Below are 19,683 nucleotides of genomic sequence, written 5' to 3' on the forward strand. Positions count from 1 at the left end.
CCACAGCAGCAGGAGCTGCTTGGGGTGGTAATGAGTTTGAGATGCCTGTGCAATCTCTAAGCACAGAGGTCCTATAGATATTTGAAGGTGTCAATCTGTGAAGTTTAAAGGAAAAGTCTGGGCTGGAAAAGAATGTGAAGGAATTGTTAGCATGTATGTGTCAGCTGAGATCAGGACAGTTGTAAGGCCACACAAAAAAAGTATTTAGGGTGAGAGAGAAAAGGGGCAAATCTGGAACATTCTAGAACAGCTATATTAAGAGAATTCAAAGGTATGCTGGAACTAACTCACATTGGTCTTGACAACTTATTGTGAAATTGTCAGGAAAATTTTGCTAGCCTGTTGTTAAATGCAGCTGTTATCAAAAATTAAAGTATATAAACCTTAAAGTCTAACTTTAGAAAAGGTAATAAATACTAAAAACATATTACTCTAATAATTTTACTACAATTTACTATTATTTATGCTCTTGAGGGGATGACAGAGGATGAGATGGCTGGATGGCATCACTGACTCAGTGGACGTGAATCTGAGTGAACTCCGGGAGTTGGTGATGGACAGGGAGGCCTGGCGTGCTGCAATTCATGGGGTCGCAAAGCGTCGGACATGACTGAGCGACTGAACTGAACTGTACTGAATGCTCTTGAGTACCTTTATGTATGCTACCTGGTTGGTAGAAGTATGTTACACTGTTGGGCTACTGTGTGTCTCTTTTCAACCCCACATGCAGCAAAGTGACACCAGTAGTTTGAGACGAGTCATGGTGGGAATCTTTACAAAAGTTATCAAGTGCTATAAGTCAAGGCTTGCTGATTTTCTAGAGCAGACTAAGAAAGTGATGGATAAAATGTTAATAAAACAGTAAAAGTTATGTGTGTTTGCAGCCATTACACTGCGAATAGCATGAAAAATTTGAGGAAATATTCCTTCATTGCTCAAATCCGATTATCTGATTCAGCAAAAATTTGTTCACATCACTGATGAATGAGTCAAGTTCTGTCAGGAAGTCTGTTTCATGATACCGATTAATGTAAATGAAAATACCACGCAACTTTCAGGTTAAAACTATTCTTGTTTATCAATTGCAATCATTGTTATAAATTTTAAAAATTGGCAAAATTCACACTGTGAGAACTAATTAGCTATATGGAATAGTCAATGAAGGATGTTGATTATATTATTATTTGTAAATTGTGTACCACATATCCTTTACATCAACAAAATATGGTAAACTGATGGCAGTACGTATACCACTTTTTTTTTTTTTTCTTGGAGAACTGGTTGTTAAACATTTAGCTGTACATCACTGGGATAGGTGGAAGAAAAGAAAACCCTGAAGGAAATGACAAGAGTCAGCGGTGGGGGAAATGTACAAGAGGCTGAAGTAAAAGAAAAGTTAGTGAGGAAAAAGTTTCATGAAGGACTGTGAACACAGCTATGACCAAGAGAGGCTTAGAGAAATAACAACTGAACAATTTTAAAATTAAAATTGATTAAAGAATAAACAATCAAAATTAATTTAAAGAAAAGAAAGAATTTAAAAAGAGGTACGACAGTTAATTCTCTTAAAAATCTTAGGCGTAAAACCTCATTTGGAGAGAAAGTAGAACTGGGAGAGCAAAAACGAGCAGTGCTTTCAGATACTTGTTTCAGAAGTTTCAGTTCAGTTCAGTCGCTCAGTTGTGTCTGACTCTGCGACCCCATGAACCTCAGCACGGCAGGCCTCCCTGTTCATCACCAGCTCCCGGAGTTCACCCAAACTCATGTCCATCGAGTCGGTGATGCCATCCAGCCAACTCATCCTCCATCGTCCCCTTCTCCTCCTGCCCCCAATCCCTCCCAGCATCAGAGTCTTTGCCAATGAGTCAACACTTTGCATGAGGTGGCCAAAGTACTGGAGCTTCATTTCAGCATCATTCCTTCCAAAGAAATCCCAGGGCTGATCTCCTTCAGAATGGACTGGTTGGATCTCCTTGCAGTCCAAGGGACTCTCAAGAGTCTTCTCCAACACCACAGTTCAAAAGCATCAATTCTTTGGTGCTCAGCTTTCTTCACAGTCCAACTCTCACATCCATACATAAAAGCCTTGACTAGACAGACCTTTGTTGGCAAAGTAATGTCTCTGCTTTTTAATATGCTATCTAGGTTGGTCATAACTTTCCTTCCAAGGAGGAAATTTCATGGCTGCTTTAAAAATAATTTCCGTGTCTATCAACCAATATGTTTCATTAAAATATTGAGCCTATCAAGTAATAACTTCATATAATCATAACCTGTATGTTCTGAAACAACATAGCTAGAATTTTAATGAAATACATTTTTTGGACAATGTACTGTACTTCTTCTATGATTCTGTAGTGAAATTAGTTCATTGATTCTTAATAGGAGGTAAGTCTTAGTAAATAATTTTCAGCTTTATAGAAATGTAGCAAGCTATGTTTTCCCCCAAGTCTCTGACATTTTTCCTGGCATGTATACTTTATGTGTTCTTGCCCTTTCTGGGAACTTCTAAGTTTCGGCATCTCCTGCATTTGACAGGCAGATTCTTTACAACTGAGCCATCAAGGAAGCTCCAAGAAGATTTTACCATTTGGGATTTATTTTTGTCAGTATTTAGATTGAAGAGAATATTATTCTTATGATTCAGGCAGGAAAAGGCACTATATATTCTAATTAGAAAAGTAGATAAACCTTTTATCTGAGATGAAGGTGCATAAATATTTTCCTCAGGATTTATCATACCTCACAGTTTCTCTCTTATTTTGAGACAGGAGTGCAAGACCACTGCCTGTTTGACCATCATAGAAAGGTATATCCCAAGAGGTTTCCAGCCTAGCTGGTTAGCAACGGTATCACACTTTCTTTTTTTAAAGGACTATTAATTAAATGTAAACATAACAGAGAACCTCTCAAACATTTTAATGGGTCCCCATGGGTAAATGCTATTCCTTTTGGGTGGTTTCATTTATTTGCTCTTATGAGTCATTACATAAAATCACTGGTTTTCATCATGTTAAACTAATGCTTTCAAATAAAAAAGAAACCACAGACTTCTTCTAAGACAGTTTATCCATTAATAAAAATGTAACAGCATGATCAGTATAATTAATGTAAAAACTGATTAGAAAATATCTTTTTTAAAACACTTTAAAAATTCTAAATCCTTTAAAACAAATGTTTTGTCCATATTTTCCTCCAAAAATAAAAAAGACAAAATAGGCACAAAAGAGTGAGTTTTTTTGTTATCAAAGTTAGGATTAGTTATTAGCTATTTTTTAGGAAGTTGAACTCAGAACGCTTGAAGGCAGAGCTGAGTTAGTGCCTCCTATCAAATTAATAGAAAACACATCCTTATAAGGAAGAATGTATCCTTCTCACACCCTAATCCTGATTTTTTGATTTGCTAATTGTTTAATCCAACAGCAGTACTATTAAAACCAAGCAGAATGAAAGAGTCATGTCATGCTCATAATTATACAGATTGCAAAGACATTTAGAATTAAGGATAGTGAAGAATGGTACTAGAACAGGGGAAGAAACCTGAAGTCTTGAATTATAACACTATGACACAGAACTAAAGAAAGACACAGAAGAAGAGGGAGGAGAAAAAGGTGAAGAGGAATAAGGTGCAAACTGATAAAGTGGTAGTTATGAAGCTGAAAAGGCTCAATGGATGTGAGACTATAAACAACAAATCCTGTTACTGTTCGTTTTCACCAAAACACAATTATTCTGACTTAACTCACACATTTATTTGCCTTGATTTTTCTGCTGCCTTTCAGGTAACAAAAACCTCTGAAGGCCAAATACTGCTCTAGATTGGCACTGATTCTAGCTCAACGCTTGTCAGCCAATCACAACTTGGTCAGGGTCATTTCTACTATAAGTAAACAAACTGTGGATTTCCCATGGAGACCAAGCCCGCTTATTTTTAACCCTTCATGTGGAGACTATGTATTTCTCGGAGGCCCCAAGCTTGGAGTCATCTTTGACTCTTCTAAAGAAAAGAAAGCTTTAACACCCAACATCTAATCCATCAGCAAATCCCTTCAGCTTTAACTTCAAAATATATTCAGATGCTCATACTCCCACAGTAGTTTTAATTTCCCATCACTTCTCGCCTGGATTACTGCAGGAACATTCAGAGGTTTTCCAACTTCTGCCCTTGCTACCCACCCACCCACCTGCTTATAAGAGGACATGTTGTGAGACTTCTAAATAAGATTCGTATGTTTCTCAATACTCTTATGATCTGGCCTCTGTTGCATCTCTAACCTCACCTTTTACCAATCTTCCCCCCTCTCAATCTGTTCGACTCATCCTGGCCCCTTGGTTTCCTTTTCAAATGTGCATATCCCCACTTCAGGGCATATGCCTTCCTTACTCTGCTTGAAACAGTCTTCCTTCATATGTCTGCTTCAATTTCCTTTAGGTCTCCGATCAAGTGTTACCGTTCTAGAAAGTCCTTCTCTGATCACTCTATTTATATGGTAGTAGGCTGCTCCCCTGAAGAAGGCAATGGCACCCCACTCCAGTACTCTTGCCTGGAAAATCCCATGGACGGAGGAGCCTGGTGGGCTGCAGTCAATGGGGTCGCTAAGAGTCAGACATGACTGAGCGACTTCACTTTCACTTTTCACCTTTCATGCATTGGAGAAGGAAATGGCAACCCATTCCAGTGTTCTTGCCTGAAGAATCCCCGGGATGGGGGAGCCTGGTGGGCTGCCGTCTATGGGGTCCCACAGAGTCAGACATGACTAAAGCGACTTGGCAGCAGCAGCAGGCTTCTATCCCTTGACCTTGGTATTCCCATTTTCACTTTACTTCTCTAGAGCACATATCATTTATCTGACCTACTATACACTTACTAGTTCATTTGGGTAAGAAACCTATTTTTTTTTTTCCAACTGCTCTGTCCAGTGCTCAGGCCTGTGCCTGGCAGAAAGAAAGTACTTAATGATTATTTGGTGATTGGATAAAAGAAGTAGATAAGCCGCTGAAGTTTGCCATTGCTCATTGGTTGCCCTGTTTAATTCATCAGGCTGAACCTCTTGCCCCAGCAGGTCCATTGAGTATAAAGTCTTTAGTGGAACACAGCTGCTTAAAATGATATAGCTAAGAGATGTGTGTTTGCTCATAGATTTTCTTTGGTGTTCTGGTCATTAAAAAATATATTTATCTATTTATTTAAATTTTTGAGGCGAACATACATATAGTATAGTATATATATTTTAACTATATAGATTAATATTCTCATGTAATAGCCATGTCGGTCATGATATAACATTTTCAAGCACCCAGAAATCACCGTCATGCCCTTTCCCAATCTGTACCTCCTAAAGGTAAGTATTAGTCTGACTTCTACCTTTGTAGACTGATTTTGCCTATTCTTTTTTTTGGGCTTCCCAGGTGGTGCTAGTGGTAAACAACTTTCCTGCCAATGCAGGAAACACCAGAGACATGGGTTTGATCCTTGGGTCGGAAAGATCCCCTAGAGGAGGGCATGGCAACCCACTTCAGTATTCTTGCTTGGAGAATCCCATGGACAGAGGAGCCTGGTGGGCTATGGTTCATAGGGTTGCAAAGAGTCAGACATGATTAAAGTGACTTTGCATGCAAACATTCTTCTCTTATTCTGTCCATTTTTTCCAGTTTTATTGAGATGATTGACAATTAAAAATTTAAATTATATAACTTGTAAATATGTTATATTTACACTGTGAAATAATCACCACAATCAAGCTAATTAAATTGCCATCTCTTCACATAGTTACCAATTTCTTCTTTTTTGGGGGGTAATTAAAAACATATAAGATCTACCCTTTCAGCGAATTTAATTCTACCATATAGTTTTGCTAACTATAATCATATTGTTGCCTGTTATATTTTCAGAATGCATTCATCTTACACAACTGAAACTTTGGTTTGCAGCAAATTTTCAGTGCTGAAGGCTACGATTCATTGAAAATGTGCTTCTGTAATATCTCTTGTATACTAGACAAATTAGAGTTATGAATTTGAAAAGTTATGAATATCTCAAAGTTATTATATAAGTATTCTCATTGGTATTTTATAGGATTAAAATAGCCTTTGTAAAGTTTGATCTCAGTAAGATAGCACCTACAGTCTGAAATAGTTTAGCATTAATACTTTCCGCAGAGGGTTTAAGTTGTTCTAAAGTCCTTTTCTGATATAAAGCTATAATTTGTTTGATAAACCCAACTTCTTTCTGGTTATCTTAGAATTTTAAGTCAGGGTCATTCATAAAATGTGTAGAAGAAATCTTGGTGCATCTGTACAAATTTAAGTTTACATGGTTCTAGTCAATTTAACTTTATTGTGATGCTGAAATACATGATGCTACCCTTAAATGCCTTTCATAGGGATACTTCTAAAGGAAACTTCCATGTGTTTTGCTTATAGTACTAATTTGAGCAAACACAAATTTCTATTAATCAGGTATCACACTTATTTGCTTCTTTCAAAAACTGGCAGTGCTTTAGAGCATAACACACTGCCACTGTAAATTACTATTAGTAGCATAAGTGTGGAAACAGAAGCCTAGTCACAGAGCTATGACTAAATCAGCATGGAATGGAGTCTTCTGACAGTTTATCCATCAATCCCAAGTAAGCATTAGGTTTTAAGACCAAGACCAAAACATTAACAAATGGATGTTAAGTGAGGTCTCAATTTTTCTCTTACCATCTGTGAAACAGGCCTCTGGCTCATCTGAATTTACAGGCTCAGCCTCTGCCTCTTCTCCTTCTCCAGGCACAGGGTTATCAACTGTGCTGCACTCTGAGGAACTTGATCGGTTCAGCCTCTAAAAAGAAATCACCACCCCACCAGAGAGTTCATTTAGGGTTCAATTCAAATCTCTTGTTAAAAACCATATTTGATCATCAGAGTCATGCAAAGTGTTATGAAGAAAAGATTAACAATACGATGGCCATAAAAACATATAAACATACACTGAGGTCAGGTCACCTTACAATGCATCTATGCTTGATCTTTCTATCTACACATCCTGTGGAAAATACATTTCATTATTTTTAGTATGTCAACAATTATTAGGACAGAATTAGCCTGAAGGTACAATTTTTATGTAAACTATAACATTTGCAAAGTATTGACCACACTTTTACTTTGTTTTATGTTTAATATAAGTTTATATACACCAGTAATTACTATTTTAGAACAACTAGACCCTAACAGCAATAATACACATATGCCAAATTGCCAACACCTGATAACAGAAAGGTCTGATCTGACAATTGGCAGAAAAAGCTTGTTGATACTTAAAATTTTTAAAAGTAATAAAATTAGTGTAAAATGAAATCCAAACATATTTTTTCTATCATTGCTTGGATTTAAGAATATGTATCAGGATGATATAGATAGAAGGCCTTTCATCAAAACAAAAAGTCAAATACTGTATCGGAATCAGAATGTCAAAGCAATTATTCATCATCACCTATCTTAGTGATGGAATTTCAGGATATAGTAGAAGAGATCATAACTATTATTTATAATGTCAAGAGATAGTGGCTACTAAAGCGCGCACCACATGCAAACTCTGAAACAAAGATTCCATGAATTGAACACGGCAGACCAACACATGAGAGGAATGAACTCGCTGTCATTATGATCATGAAACTGATCATAACACAAACAGGCTTTTTCCCACCCAGAACTTTGTGATCAAACAGGATGCTTACACATACACAGATACACAGAAAGTTTTTGAAAAAATACATACAGCAACTGTAGCAAAACTGTCAAACCTTCCTAAAATTATTTTATAATGGAGCAGCACATCAATGGAAGAGTTCAATTTTCATTCTCATTTGCTAAATGACATGTGATTATTGGAAACTACTAGTTACTACAGCATGTAGTCTCTTATTAAGATTACAGCTTTACTTGTTTTTTTTAATTTAAGAATAATTCCAAAAAAATTCAAGTTTTAAAAAGGAGAAAATTCTTATTTCATTTAGATTTATTCTTCAGTCTCCTGAACTGCATTAAGATCACAGGCCCAGCCTAGACTATGAACTTTTAGTGAATGACTTGGAAGCTAAAAGTGTGCTTTATGGGTACCACATTATATTCTCAGTGCTATTACTACCACACAGCATTCAACATCAGTAAAAAAAAGGCATTGATAAAGTAATGAGCATAAGTAATGAAGTAAGGAAAGCTATTTGTATAACTGAAGTAAAGAACTATGAATACTGTATTAAAATTACTATTAATACTATTAATACTTCTAATCTATATTAGCATAGAAGTATTTTTCCCACAATGTCAAAGATTTTTAAAATATTATGAATTAACAATATCAATATAAAATTTCATTTAAGAAGTAGGTTATTTAAACTGATTGTATTCATCTAAAATTACTTTAAAGCAAATACTAATTAATTATGAGACTGGATATTCCGTAAGACTTAAGGTTTTAAAATATATATTACTCCGGAAACAATGGGGAAATTTGTGATTACTAATATGTCCTCTTGTGCCAACTATCACAAAAACCAATTTTAAGTACCATATCCAAAGACTACAATTATTTGATACCCTCAGTTCTTGACCTTTCAACTGCAAGTGAACCATCACAAGGGACATGAAAGACAAGACACTTTGATTCTGTGGAGCTGAAATCAAATACTGCCATCCTGAAAAAAAGTTACTGGCTTGGATTTGAGGCAAAGCAGTGGGTAAAACAGTTGATAGAATAAAAAACTCCTTACTGTCCTTAGCCAAAACATTGACAACTTGGATATAATTATAATGATTTTCTCACCTGGTAATAACTTCTAAATAAAATGATTAAAATTTGCAGAGTTGTAACATAGGTTAAATTAATGAAATCATCTCACTCTTCAAAAGAACATTAACAAAGCAAATTAATGACAAGTTAATTTATAAGTAAAAATTAAGATGATTTTATGAAGCATATCCTGCCATCGAAATGTCCTCCCCCCATAAGTTTTATGGCAATTTGTCAATGAAATTCAGAGTTTGACTCAGATTTTATATCATAAATGACAGTTATTCAAAATTATTCCTCACTGGAACATAAATTATCAAAATATTCAATATGTCCTATAATTTGTATCACAAGCCAAATTCTTCTAGCTTTCAAATTCAATGTTTAGAATGTTTTTAGGAACTCAATGCTTTCCTGGGAATGTACTAAGTATTCACACAGTAGTAATTTCAGTACTGTATATAATTTCAAATATTTATGTACATGTCCTAGCAATATAGATAGTTTAAATCTATTCAGCTTTTAAATTTAATACTTACTAAAGCAGAAGTTTCTTTAACAGGGTCAAAAAAGGATACCTTTAAATAGAAAGCCTTACATCTGTAACAAAGATTTTCTCTTGAAGATAAATTTTTCAAATCTCATAGTAGGTGTTCTGATTTTAACAACTTTTTTTTTAATTCTTATTTTAGTATATAGAGAAGATCAAGTCAATTATTTGTGTTATTTTAAATAATTATATGGTTATTTTCATTTCTATAAACTCAGTCATTTGCTATTTAGCTTTCTTTCTTGTGATTTTGGAAATGGAAGAATAACTATACTATATTAAGAACAGTAAAATAAATACTTCAGAATGAAAAATTTCTCCTTTGGTTTTATAAATAGGTCATTTTATAATTTCATGTTGATTTTATTTTTAGTAAAATATGAAATAAACTTTTTGCCCATTCTTTGCTTGTCAACAGAGAATCTTTCATCTTTGGTGTTCTACACAGAAGTGGAAATAAGTGTAAAAATAGGATAATTTTTAGTAGAATCGCTAGTATAGTATAGGATAGAATAGGAAATATGCTAAGTTAGCATTCCTGCCTTTTTATTAAATAATAGGGCATTGACTGTAGGTACTTTCTAATTTTTTCCTTCTTTCCTTTAAATAAAGTCTACATACTTGCCTCAAAAATTTCAAATGTACAATAGTATATGATGAAAAATACAAGTCTCCTTCACTGTCTCCCTGATTCTGTCTCCTTTAGGTAATTATTATACTATACACGTGTTTTTGACATAGTTTTCTATATTCAGTATAAAATACTATATATTTATGTATCCATAAAATACCAAAGTAGTTTTGTAATATTCTAATCTTGACTACAAACTTCTGTAGCTATTTCACTATTGAAAATATGATCAAATTAAAGCTCAATTATTCTTCACGCATTTCCTTTTGATTGCCTTGAAGGTGTGCTTTTTACAAAACTGCATTTAAGAAGAGATTCTGTTAAATATAGGTGTCATATGAAAAAACTGCCCTAGGCTGGTCATTTACAAATTTCTTACTGACATTTCCTGACATAGACATTGACATTGTAAGCCTATTTCATGCTAGGATGGATGCTCATTAATGTTAGTTGGTCATATTTTATTCTGAGAAGTTTGAAGTAGGATTGTTTAATAACTTGATAATCTGGCACTCAAAATCAAAAAACACTATCAACATAAAGCACTGAGGAAACACAGAAGTCAACAAAAGCCTTATTCAAAGAGGATGGCTGGTGTTGAAAACATCCCAAAGATGTCACATTTAAAGTACATATTATAAGGCTGTTTGCTTCACACAACAAAAGAAAGATGTTCTTTGAATAGCACAGTCTAGAATAGTTATCTCACCTGAGCATCAAATCAGAGAAACACAAGGGACAGGAAGAAAGTTGAAAGAAGCAAATCAAAAGGAAGGGCTGGCCATAAAAGGACAAAAAACTATGGGAAGCATTAGTGATAAAAAATCTCCACTGTATGTCAATAAGCAAGAAAGACTTTATTAGATTCAAAGACTTGATTAGATCCAGTATCACCCATCTTTTAACTTTACAGCCTCGTATTATAATTTATACATATAATGAAGTTTTTGAATCTGCAGTGAGTAAAATGGTAAAGTTTATAACAAAGGATCAAAGCACTTTTATAGAAGAATTCTATAGATAGAATTCTATACTATGCTTTGTGTGACTAGAAGTCCAGTTTTCCAAGTATACCATTCTATTACCAGATAACTTGAATTTAAAGCCAAAATATGCTCTCCTCTCTCTTGCAATTCCCCCCACCTTCTACAGAAATACAAACACTACTCTCTTCAGCACTTTTAAAATTAGAGATTACCTATGATATTACCATTTGTATGTTTGTTTATCTTGAGAGTGATATTTATTTTCTTTACATGATTTAGCTTCTGGGCCCCTTAAAGTCACCCAAATTCTGTTCTGGTCTCTCTGGAATTCTGTTTTCTCTCAAGATTAGTTTTAAAAGATAATGCCCCAAGTTAAAAAATATACCAGATCAGTTCAGTTCAGTTTCCTAGCTCATTTGTGTCTGACTCTTTACAACCAGACATCATTCATCAGTGATACCAGATAACATTCATCGGTGGAAAATTAAATACTTTTTCCTCTCTGTGGTCTAAATTTTCATTTTGCTTCCATTTAGGTTAGCAGAAAATAGTTTATTTACTAGTTAAGTTCTTTTCTCACATAGTTGTTGTGGAGCCCTGTACCAAGGTCACAGGGGGAGCCCTGTACCAAGGCCACAGGATAAAAATCTCGAGCTGACCAAGCCCCATAGCAATATTGGTCGGCCTACTCCTCATTGGGAAAGGAGTCAGAAAGACTATCACCCATTTGGGCGGAAGCTACTGGGGCACAGTGAGCAGTGGCGCCTTTGGAGAGTTACACCAGAGAGTAACCCTGGCCAGAATTCCTCAGCTGCTTCCACAGCCATTTGCCTGTTTGCAGAGGGTCCTTATGAGAAAGAAGTGAGGAGGTGGGGGAAGAGACCCCAAGTCCAAGTACGGACCACCAAAAATGTCACGGTCTGTGTGCGGGTTGGAAAAGAATTTCTAGACATGAGGCAGAATGAGAGGAGAATAAAGTTTATTAGAGTGGGAGACACCACTAGCACAGCAGGTTGGCTCAAGGGAGAGCTGAACCCTTTTGCAGGCTAGCAGCCACCTTTTAGTCTCAAGACAGAGAAAATTCCTACTGGAATGGTGGCATTGGGTGATTGGTTAGGATACTATGGGGTGGATAATAGGGTGGGCATTTTACTTAATATGGGATCAGGAAACTGGCCAGTTTAGATCCAGAGGCTCATGGAAACAGTTGCTATGGGGCTTGGTAGTTACAGAGATTTTTATCCTGTGACCTTGGTATAGTGCTCCATACCTGTGACCTTGCATAGGGCTCCACATTAAGGGCAACTAAAACACCAGCACTTTCTAAAATAAAGGACAAGAAAACAGAGTCTTTCCTTTCCTAGTGTTTTGTTTATTGCTATTAGAGAAGCTGCATAGACTTTTGGGGAACAGCTGTTGTTCATTCAGCAGGAAACCCACTTAACAGTTCCATCTCATGATCAAATGGTTTATAGTTTTAGACAACGGAGAAATAATGAGGTAAAATCTCAGTCACCACCAGGAAACTCAAAATAAAGCAAACGCTTTACTAAAAGTTCTTTGTTTTCTTAAAATCTTGTACCTAGGGTAATTTCTGTCCAATACATGACAATTTATGTGACTGAAAGATATATTCTTGCCTATAAAAACAAATAAAAAATGCAAAATTTTGGTCATATAAGAAGATTGGACTGGTTTTAGACTTTCCAGCCAGATCCTACAGTTTCATCCACTTCTTTCTAATGGAAAATGGCATTCACCCTGGCATTCAAGGTCTTGAAAGGTAAAGCAACAATTGGTATTCAGGGGCTTTGTGCTATTTGCAGAGAATAGAATATAAATAGTTGGAATGCAGTGGGTCAAATCAGAAAGAATACCTTAAAACTTTTGGGAATAAATATTTAAACAGTTCTACTTTTGAGGCCTGCTAGAATACTGCAAGTTGGTAAATAAGGATTGAAACACAGGCAAACATGATCACAAAATGCGAGGTAAAAGCATGTACTCTGTGACTTAAGATCACTATATATCATCAATAATAAAAAAGAAATGATGAAGAACAAACTGCCTGTACCTCTGAATGATGAATACTGTTTCCTGAAACTATTCACTTGTAAGGAGGAAGGACAAGGAATGACAAATTCTAATAATATAACAATGACCATTTTTAAAAAATATTCAGGATTCTAATATTGCAAACACAATGTAAAAATAGAATTTGGCACAGATAAAAACATATTTTTTTCTGCCAAAGAAAATGTTTCAAGTCATTCTTTGCAACTGAGCCTTTGTTTATCTGGAGAATGACCATTCCTTAATATGCACCTCATGTTTTCTAATGTAGTTTGATAACAAGAAAAAAAGTAGTAATGATTTAGGAATTAAGCACACACACACACATACATGTATATATATGTGTATATCTATATGTGTTTCTAAAAATAGTTTTCTCAAACAGAGTTCTTACCTATACAGATATAGATGCTATTGCATATGTGTGTATCTTTACTTAGGTTCTAGGAGGAGGACTGACTACACTTTGCAGGAAAATAGTTTTCTAAGACAATATTGCCTCTAAATCATCACCAATCTGAAATAGAAAAATACGTCTTTTACTCAGGAATTCCTTTAAAATTCACTGCAAGTAAACTAGAACAAACTATATGCTTCTTTTAAAATTTGAACCTGAGCATCACTATTCCTAGAGCGTATCAACTTTAGGATAAAGTTTTGCTTTCATCATTGGAAACAGAAAACAATAATAGAAACATTCTAACAATGACAAATAAATTAAAAATATGAACTCTATTAAGTATATAAAAAAGCATGATTCCTATTAACATGGGTTTTTCCTTCCAGTTCAGTCATTCAACAAGCTATACTAAAATTAAAACAAGATATTATATCTGAATAGCATATTTATATATGTGTTAGACATTAGTTATAGCAATTCATATTAATCTGTTTCTAATTTTAAGAAAGTGTTTTATGTCTTATTGACAGATTTAGTGTCCACTTCATAATATGTTCCACTTAAACTTTTTATCTTCTTGAGGCTACTCTGTATATCTATCTCCTTATGAGATAATCACAGATATACACAGAAGATATCAAAATCTGCATAAGTTCAAGTCCCTTATATAAAAAGGTATAGTATTTACATATAGCTTATATACATCCTTTATACTTTATATATCCCTTATAGTTTAAATCATATCTAAATTACGATAGTTAATACAATGTGAATACTATGTAAACAGTTGTAAGAGCATGTAAATACTTGCTGGCATGCAGGTAATTCATGTTTTGCTATTTGGACTTTTCTGGAATATTTTTGATTCCTAGTTGATTGAATCTGCACATGCAGAACCTATAGGTACAGAGGGCCAAATGTACATAATCAGAAACTTATTCTCATCAGTGTATAAAACTGATTCTGGAATCAAATTAATCATTTCAGGCATTTATAATTCATTCATTCATAGGCCCAGTAAATTATTAATGATACATTTTACATATGATCAAATAAAAATCAAATGTTAATTACTGAATCAATAAGGGAATAAAGCCCTAGTTATCATTTTGCTTAAAACTATTTCAAAATATATGCAAAGTTTGGCCTAGAAGCTGGGTCCTCTGTCTCTGTCTTCAGGTTTCTACATGCATACTCAGAAACTGCATGAGCCTCAATTTCCTTAAACTGTGAATAAAAGACTAGCACCAGAATGGTCCTTTCATGTTACAAGATTTTTATGTTTATACCTGAAATAATACTCTCACAAAATTTTTCTTAATAAAATTTTAATTTACTGAATTTAATGTGACAATTTTAATTTTTCCCCCGGCTTTACCAAGATGTAATTGACATATAGCACTGTGTAAATCTAAGGTAAACAAGGTGATTAGATTACAGGTATATACTGTGAAACGTTTACCACAATAAGGTTAGTTAACACATCCTTCACCTCACATAATCACCGTTTTTGTTGTTGTTATGGTGAGAATATTAAAACTCTACTCATCGCAATAAGCCTGACAAGTTAATATGATATATATCTATACATATACAGTTGACCCTTGAACATCATGGGGGTCAGGGCATGATCCTCCATGCAGTCTAATATCTGATTAAAACTTACAGTCAGCCCTCTACACTCACGGTTCCTCAGTATCCTCTGTTCCACAACTGTGGATTCAACTAACCGTGGATCATGTAATACTGTATTATTTACTACTGCAAAACATCACTTTATAAGTCGAACTATGCAGTTCAAATCCCTGTTGTTCAAGGGTCGACCGTATAGCTTAAATTAGGAGGGGAAGTTGATAGAGGTTTTTAAATTAAATGCTGCTTCGGTGGTTTCTGTTACATGCTCTACCTTATTTTTATAATCTATCCAATAAAAATCTATAGCTCATGCACTTGAAATCACCTAAGGACATGAGAGATATATCAAGTGAGTCATCGAGAGAATAACAAAAATAGATAAAACTGCCCATGACATGCTGTGATGCCAGTTTATCTATGGCACAATTGTATATGTTTCTACTTTCTTGCAATGGGTCAGGCAGAGAGATTTTGTAGCTGAACAGCATGCATGACACTGAAAAAAAATATCATATACATATGTATGAATTTTTTTTTAGGTAACCTGTGTAAAAGTGGTGACATATGTCTCTGCCTGGTTAAAAGCACAGAGCTGCATCCTTGATGGATCCAGTTTGTTTTTACCCCTGTGAGAAGTAAGAAAGTTAGGTACTGAGGTATGGAAGTGGAGCATGATGGAACAGCTTAATCAACCGATTTAAATGTTTAAAGTCACATACCTGTAAGTAGAAATTAGTTATATTTGACAATGCATGCTATATGCTAAACACAAAGAAATATATTTGCAACACAGTAATAAAATTATGGATCATTCAACATAGACTGTAAACAATGAACTAAACAGTTATATCATTCTGTTGTTTACGAGATGAATTAAATACTGTAATTTCTGAAGGCAACCTTTTGCATTCTGTTTGCTCTTCATAACAGACATTTTAAAGGAAGTGATCCTCAAGTGGGGAGAGAGTGACAGTATGTGGTTTTGAAGCATACTCTAAAATTAGCATTGATGATTTAATTTTGACATTTCAAATGATATTACATGAAAGGAATGTTTTCAAATTTATCAAACTATAACAATTAAGAAACATTGATTTAAACATCAGACCAAAATTTCACTGTTTTTAGACACATGAACAAATTCAATAAAGAGGAAAAAATTGTAAACAGCTTAGAACCAATCTGCAGAAAAATGATCTAAGTGAAATTCTATAGGGGTACTCTGTTTTGTCTTTGTAAGAATCTATGCATAAAAAAATAAGATCAAATGTCAGCTTCCCTCCAGAAGTATAATTGAATATCGCCAAATCAAATGCATTTCTGGAAAAATTAATATATTTTCTAAAATGGAATAATGAGAAGAAATCTAAACTGCCTGCAACTGCCTCTTAGTGGAAAAACAACTTCACAAAAATCTTAGGAGAGACAGGTCTGACAACAGTGTAATAAAACCACCATATAGTAGAAACACATAAAATATTCAACATAAACCACCATATAGTAAAAAACATAAAATATTCAACCTCGATGATTGCAAATGTTTAAAATTTGTATCAAATCAATAAAAGGAAGCAATTTAATAACAAGTAAGCACACAAAGTTTCTCAAAACATGATGGCTTGCAGAAATTGAATACTGAATAGATGAATGGGTGGATGGATAAGTGAATAAGTGAGTCAGATGAACAGTACGACTGTTTATTCCTCTGTCTGGGGTTTCCATCCCTACCACATTCACCCAAAAATATGATCTCTATTCTTTAATATCTAGCTTAGGTGCCACTTCCTTTCATGTGCCTTCAACCTAATTAATCCATTACTCAACACATCCTCATTGGACTGGCGTCTCATTCTCTCATGGAATATGCTTTGTTCTGCTTTGTGTTATATTTTGAAGGCAGACTGTAAGCTAATAAATTAGCACTAAGGAGGATTAGAAACTGAACATGAATCAGCAAATGCACAATACCATTATAACAGAACATCTGACTATGAATTGCAGCATTGCAGGGATATAACAGAGAATATATTCCTACTCATGCTTTTGCCTTTCCATAATATGTATTAGAGGTGGTTAAAGCCTGGAGTTCAAATTTAAAATGACTCCCAGAAACATCAGCAACTAACCTGCACTATTTCTTAATCCTTTAGCATTTTAGTTATCTGTAAATATAGATTAATATCACCCTCTTTCCCAGGTTGCTGTAAGGAGGAAAGTTATATAGCGTATATGAAAGTGGCTAATGTATACATTCTCTCCTTGGTCTCTTTGTTGCTTGCTTTCATGTCCACTTCTCAAGTGCTTAGTTAGTCACCTGTCCTCTTCCTCCTGTGGTCCCTGTATTGTAGTGGATACTGTGGTGCACTGCCCAGATCTGCCTTTCAAACAAGCTACTCATTCCTCCACCTTCTAGGAGTGTTGGCAGCTGAAGACTCATAGCTGAGTCCCTCTCTAGGAATTGAAATACAGAAGGGTGCTGCCTTACCCAAGGTCATACTCCCTTCCCTGGAAGAGTGGAGGGAGAACCTGTATCCAATGACTGATGGGTTCAGGGCACACAGGTCCTGAGCCCTTGCTTTGATCTGGGATTACTCCAAAGGCTCACACATACCAGCAATGTCTATAGAACCAGCTGAACCCTCTGCTACAACTGCAGAGCATGTCAACTCCTCCCTCTGCCCAATCAACTTGCTTCCATCATTTCATACAGGTGTTAGGTGTTTAACCTGAAAACACTACTCATAGTTGGTTTTCCAGGGAATCTGATCTAAAATTAACATACAAATTTCCAAGCTGTCTACAACTCTGAATTATCTTCTTAAAACGTCCAAATATCTATTGTTCACTATCACTTAGCTATTCTGTGAGTAGGGTACAATTAAGATGTCCCCAAATTAAACTGTCTCTCCCCTACCCCCTTAATATTTCCCTCCTGCATAGTTTTAATAGCATCAATATCCATCCAGTCGTCTAAGCCAAAACTCTTTATTTTGAATTACTTTGTATCTCCCAAAATATATGTCGAAGTCCTAACACCTTGTTACCTTTGAATATGAACTTATGTGGAAATAGGGTCTCTGCAGATGTAGCCAAGTTAAGATGAGGTCACTGGGGTGGGCCCTAATCCAATATAATTAGTGTCCTTATAAAAAGAAAAGACAGGAAGAATCCCATGTGACAAAAGAAGCAGAGATAAAGAGTGATGCAGCTGCTAGTCATGAAGGCTAAGGATGAAAGACCACCACCGGAAGCTAGGAAAAAGCAAGGGAGAATCCTTTTCAGAGCCCACTGAGAGAGCATGGCCCTGCTGACACATCAATTTCAGACTTACAGCCTCTAGAACTATCAGAGAATACAGTTCTTGTTGTACAAAGCCCCAGGTCTGTGATACGCTGTTATGGCAGCCACAGAAAATGACTATCCCCTTTGAAACAGCTCACAATTCACATATCCAGACCCTGAGCCCTTACGCTTTAGCTTGCAAGTGTCTTTGACTTATCCCACATGTCACCATCACTCCCTGACCTTGAGCCTTCATCAAGTGTCCTTGGGATGGTTGCAACAATTTCCATCCTCTCTGCTTCCTCACCTTTATTACACTCCCAAACAAACTTCCTTTAAAACTAGAAGTCTACTAACAACGAAGAATAACAAAACAAGACAACGTTTCCTCTTTCCATTAAATAACAGAAACCAACTTCAATCTCCAAATCACGGTGAGTCAAGTCACTCAGTATTGGATTGGCTCCAATCGACCTCTGTTACCCACTGCTTCCTATGTGGCCATCTTCTCATGTATTTAATGGGTGTTTTTTGTATCTGGATGCTTCCACACAGGCTGGGCCCTTTACATCTACCAGAAAGGTGTTTCTCTGTTCTTCTTTGTCTCTGTTTCCCTCCCTTCCTCCCCTTCTCTCCCTACTCTTTCTCTCACCTGATGAATTCTTTTTATCATAAAAAATACTTCAACTGGCATCCCCATTGTGAAGTATTCCAATTTATTTTCAAGGTTAGTCACTCTATCCTTATCCTGCCTCAGCCTCTTTTAATTATTTTTATGTTTATTTATAATTTCTGATTTATGAGTGTTTTTTTAACTCAAAGGCAGGAACCTAGCTTTACTCTTTACCACTTACAACAACACCATAGACCAAGAAGACTCTGAACCACATCTCCTGAGGAAATGAGTACACTGCTGACATCTTTCTAGAATCCAGCAGGCATGCGGCAACAAGCAGGTGCTTAGGAAATGGAAGCTGAAAAATTGAATAGCCACAGTTAACAGAGTATATACTCATGGATTCCTTTGCAATTTTTTCTCCCACAATAATCAAAGTGAATGAGGGCTTTAGGTGGCCTTCACTTCCTTTAAGAACATAAATTCTGCATAACTGTTTTTGCAGTGTTTTAAATGACACTCCCTTTAAGGTGAGAAGTTTGATTATGTAAAATTTGAAAGTTTCATTGTTCTTCTTTCTCTAAGGACCTCAGCTAGCTCCTTCACAACTTGGAGACAATGTTTCAAAACACTGAAGAACCACTGAGTAAAGCTAAGCATTTGCATTTGGCGCTGCCGTCTATGGGGTCGCACACAGTGGGACGCGACTGAAGCGACTTAGCAGCAGCAGCAGC

General features: G+C 35.5%; 1 protein-coding gene across 1 annotated transcript in view; it reads right to left on the reverse strand.

Annotated features, from left to right (window-relative positions):
* The window catches only part of SCN9A (sodium voltage-gated channel alpha subunit 9), a 161,426-nt gene that overhangs the window by 30,015 nt on the left and 111,728 nt on the right, over positions 1–19,683 (reverse strand). Inside the window, exon 18 of the mRNA XM_018064047.1 lies at positions 6,706–6,826. Within this exon, the coding sequence (XP_017919536.1) occupies positions 6,706–6,826 (121 nt within the window). The remainder of the gene's footprint in view (positions 1–6,705; positions 6,827–19,683) is intronic.

This window comes from Capra hircus, chromosome 2 (assembly GCF_001704415.2).
Source record: "Capra hircus breed San Clemente chromosome 2, ASM170441v1, whole genome shotgun sequence".
NCBI classification, from domain to species: Eukaryota; Metazoa; Chordata; class Mammalia; order Artiodactyla; family Bovidae; genus Capra; species Capra hircus.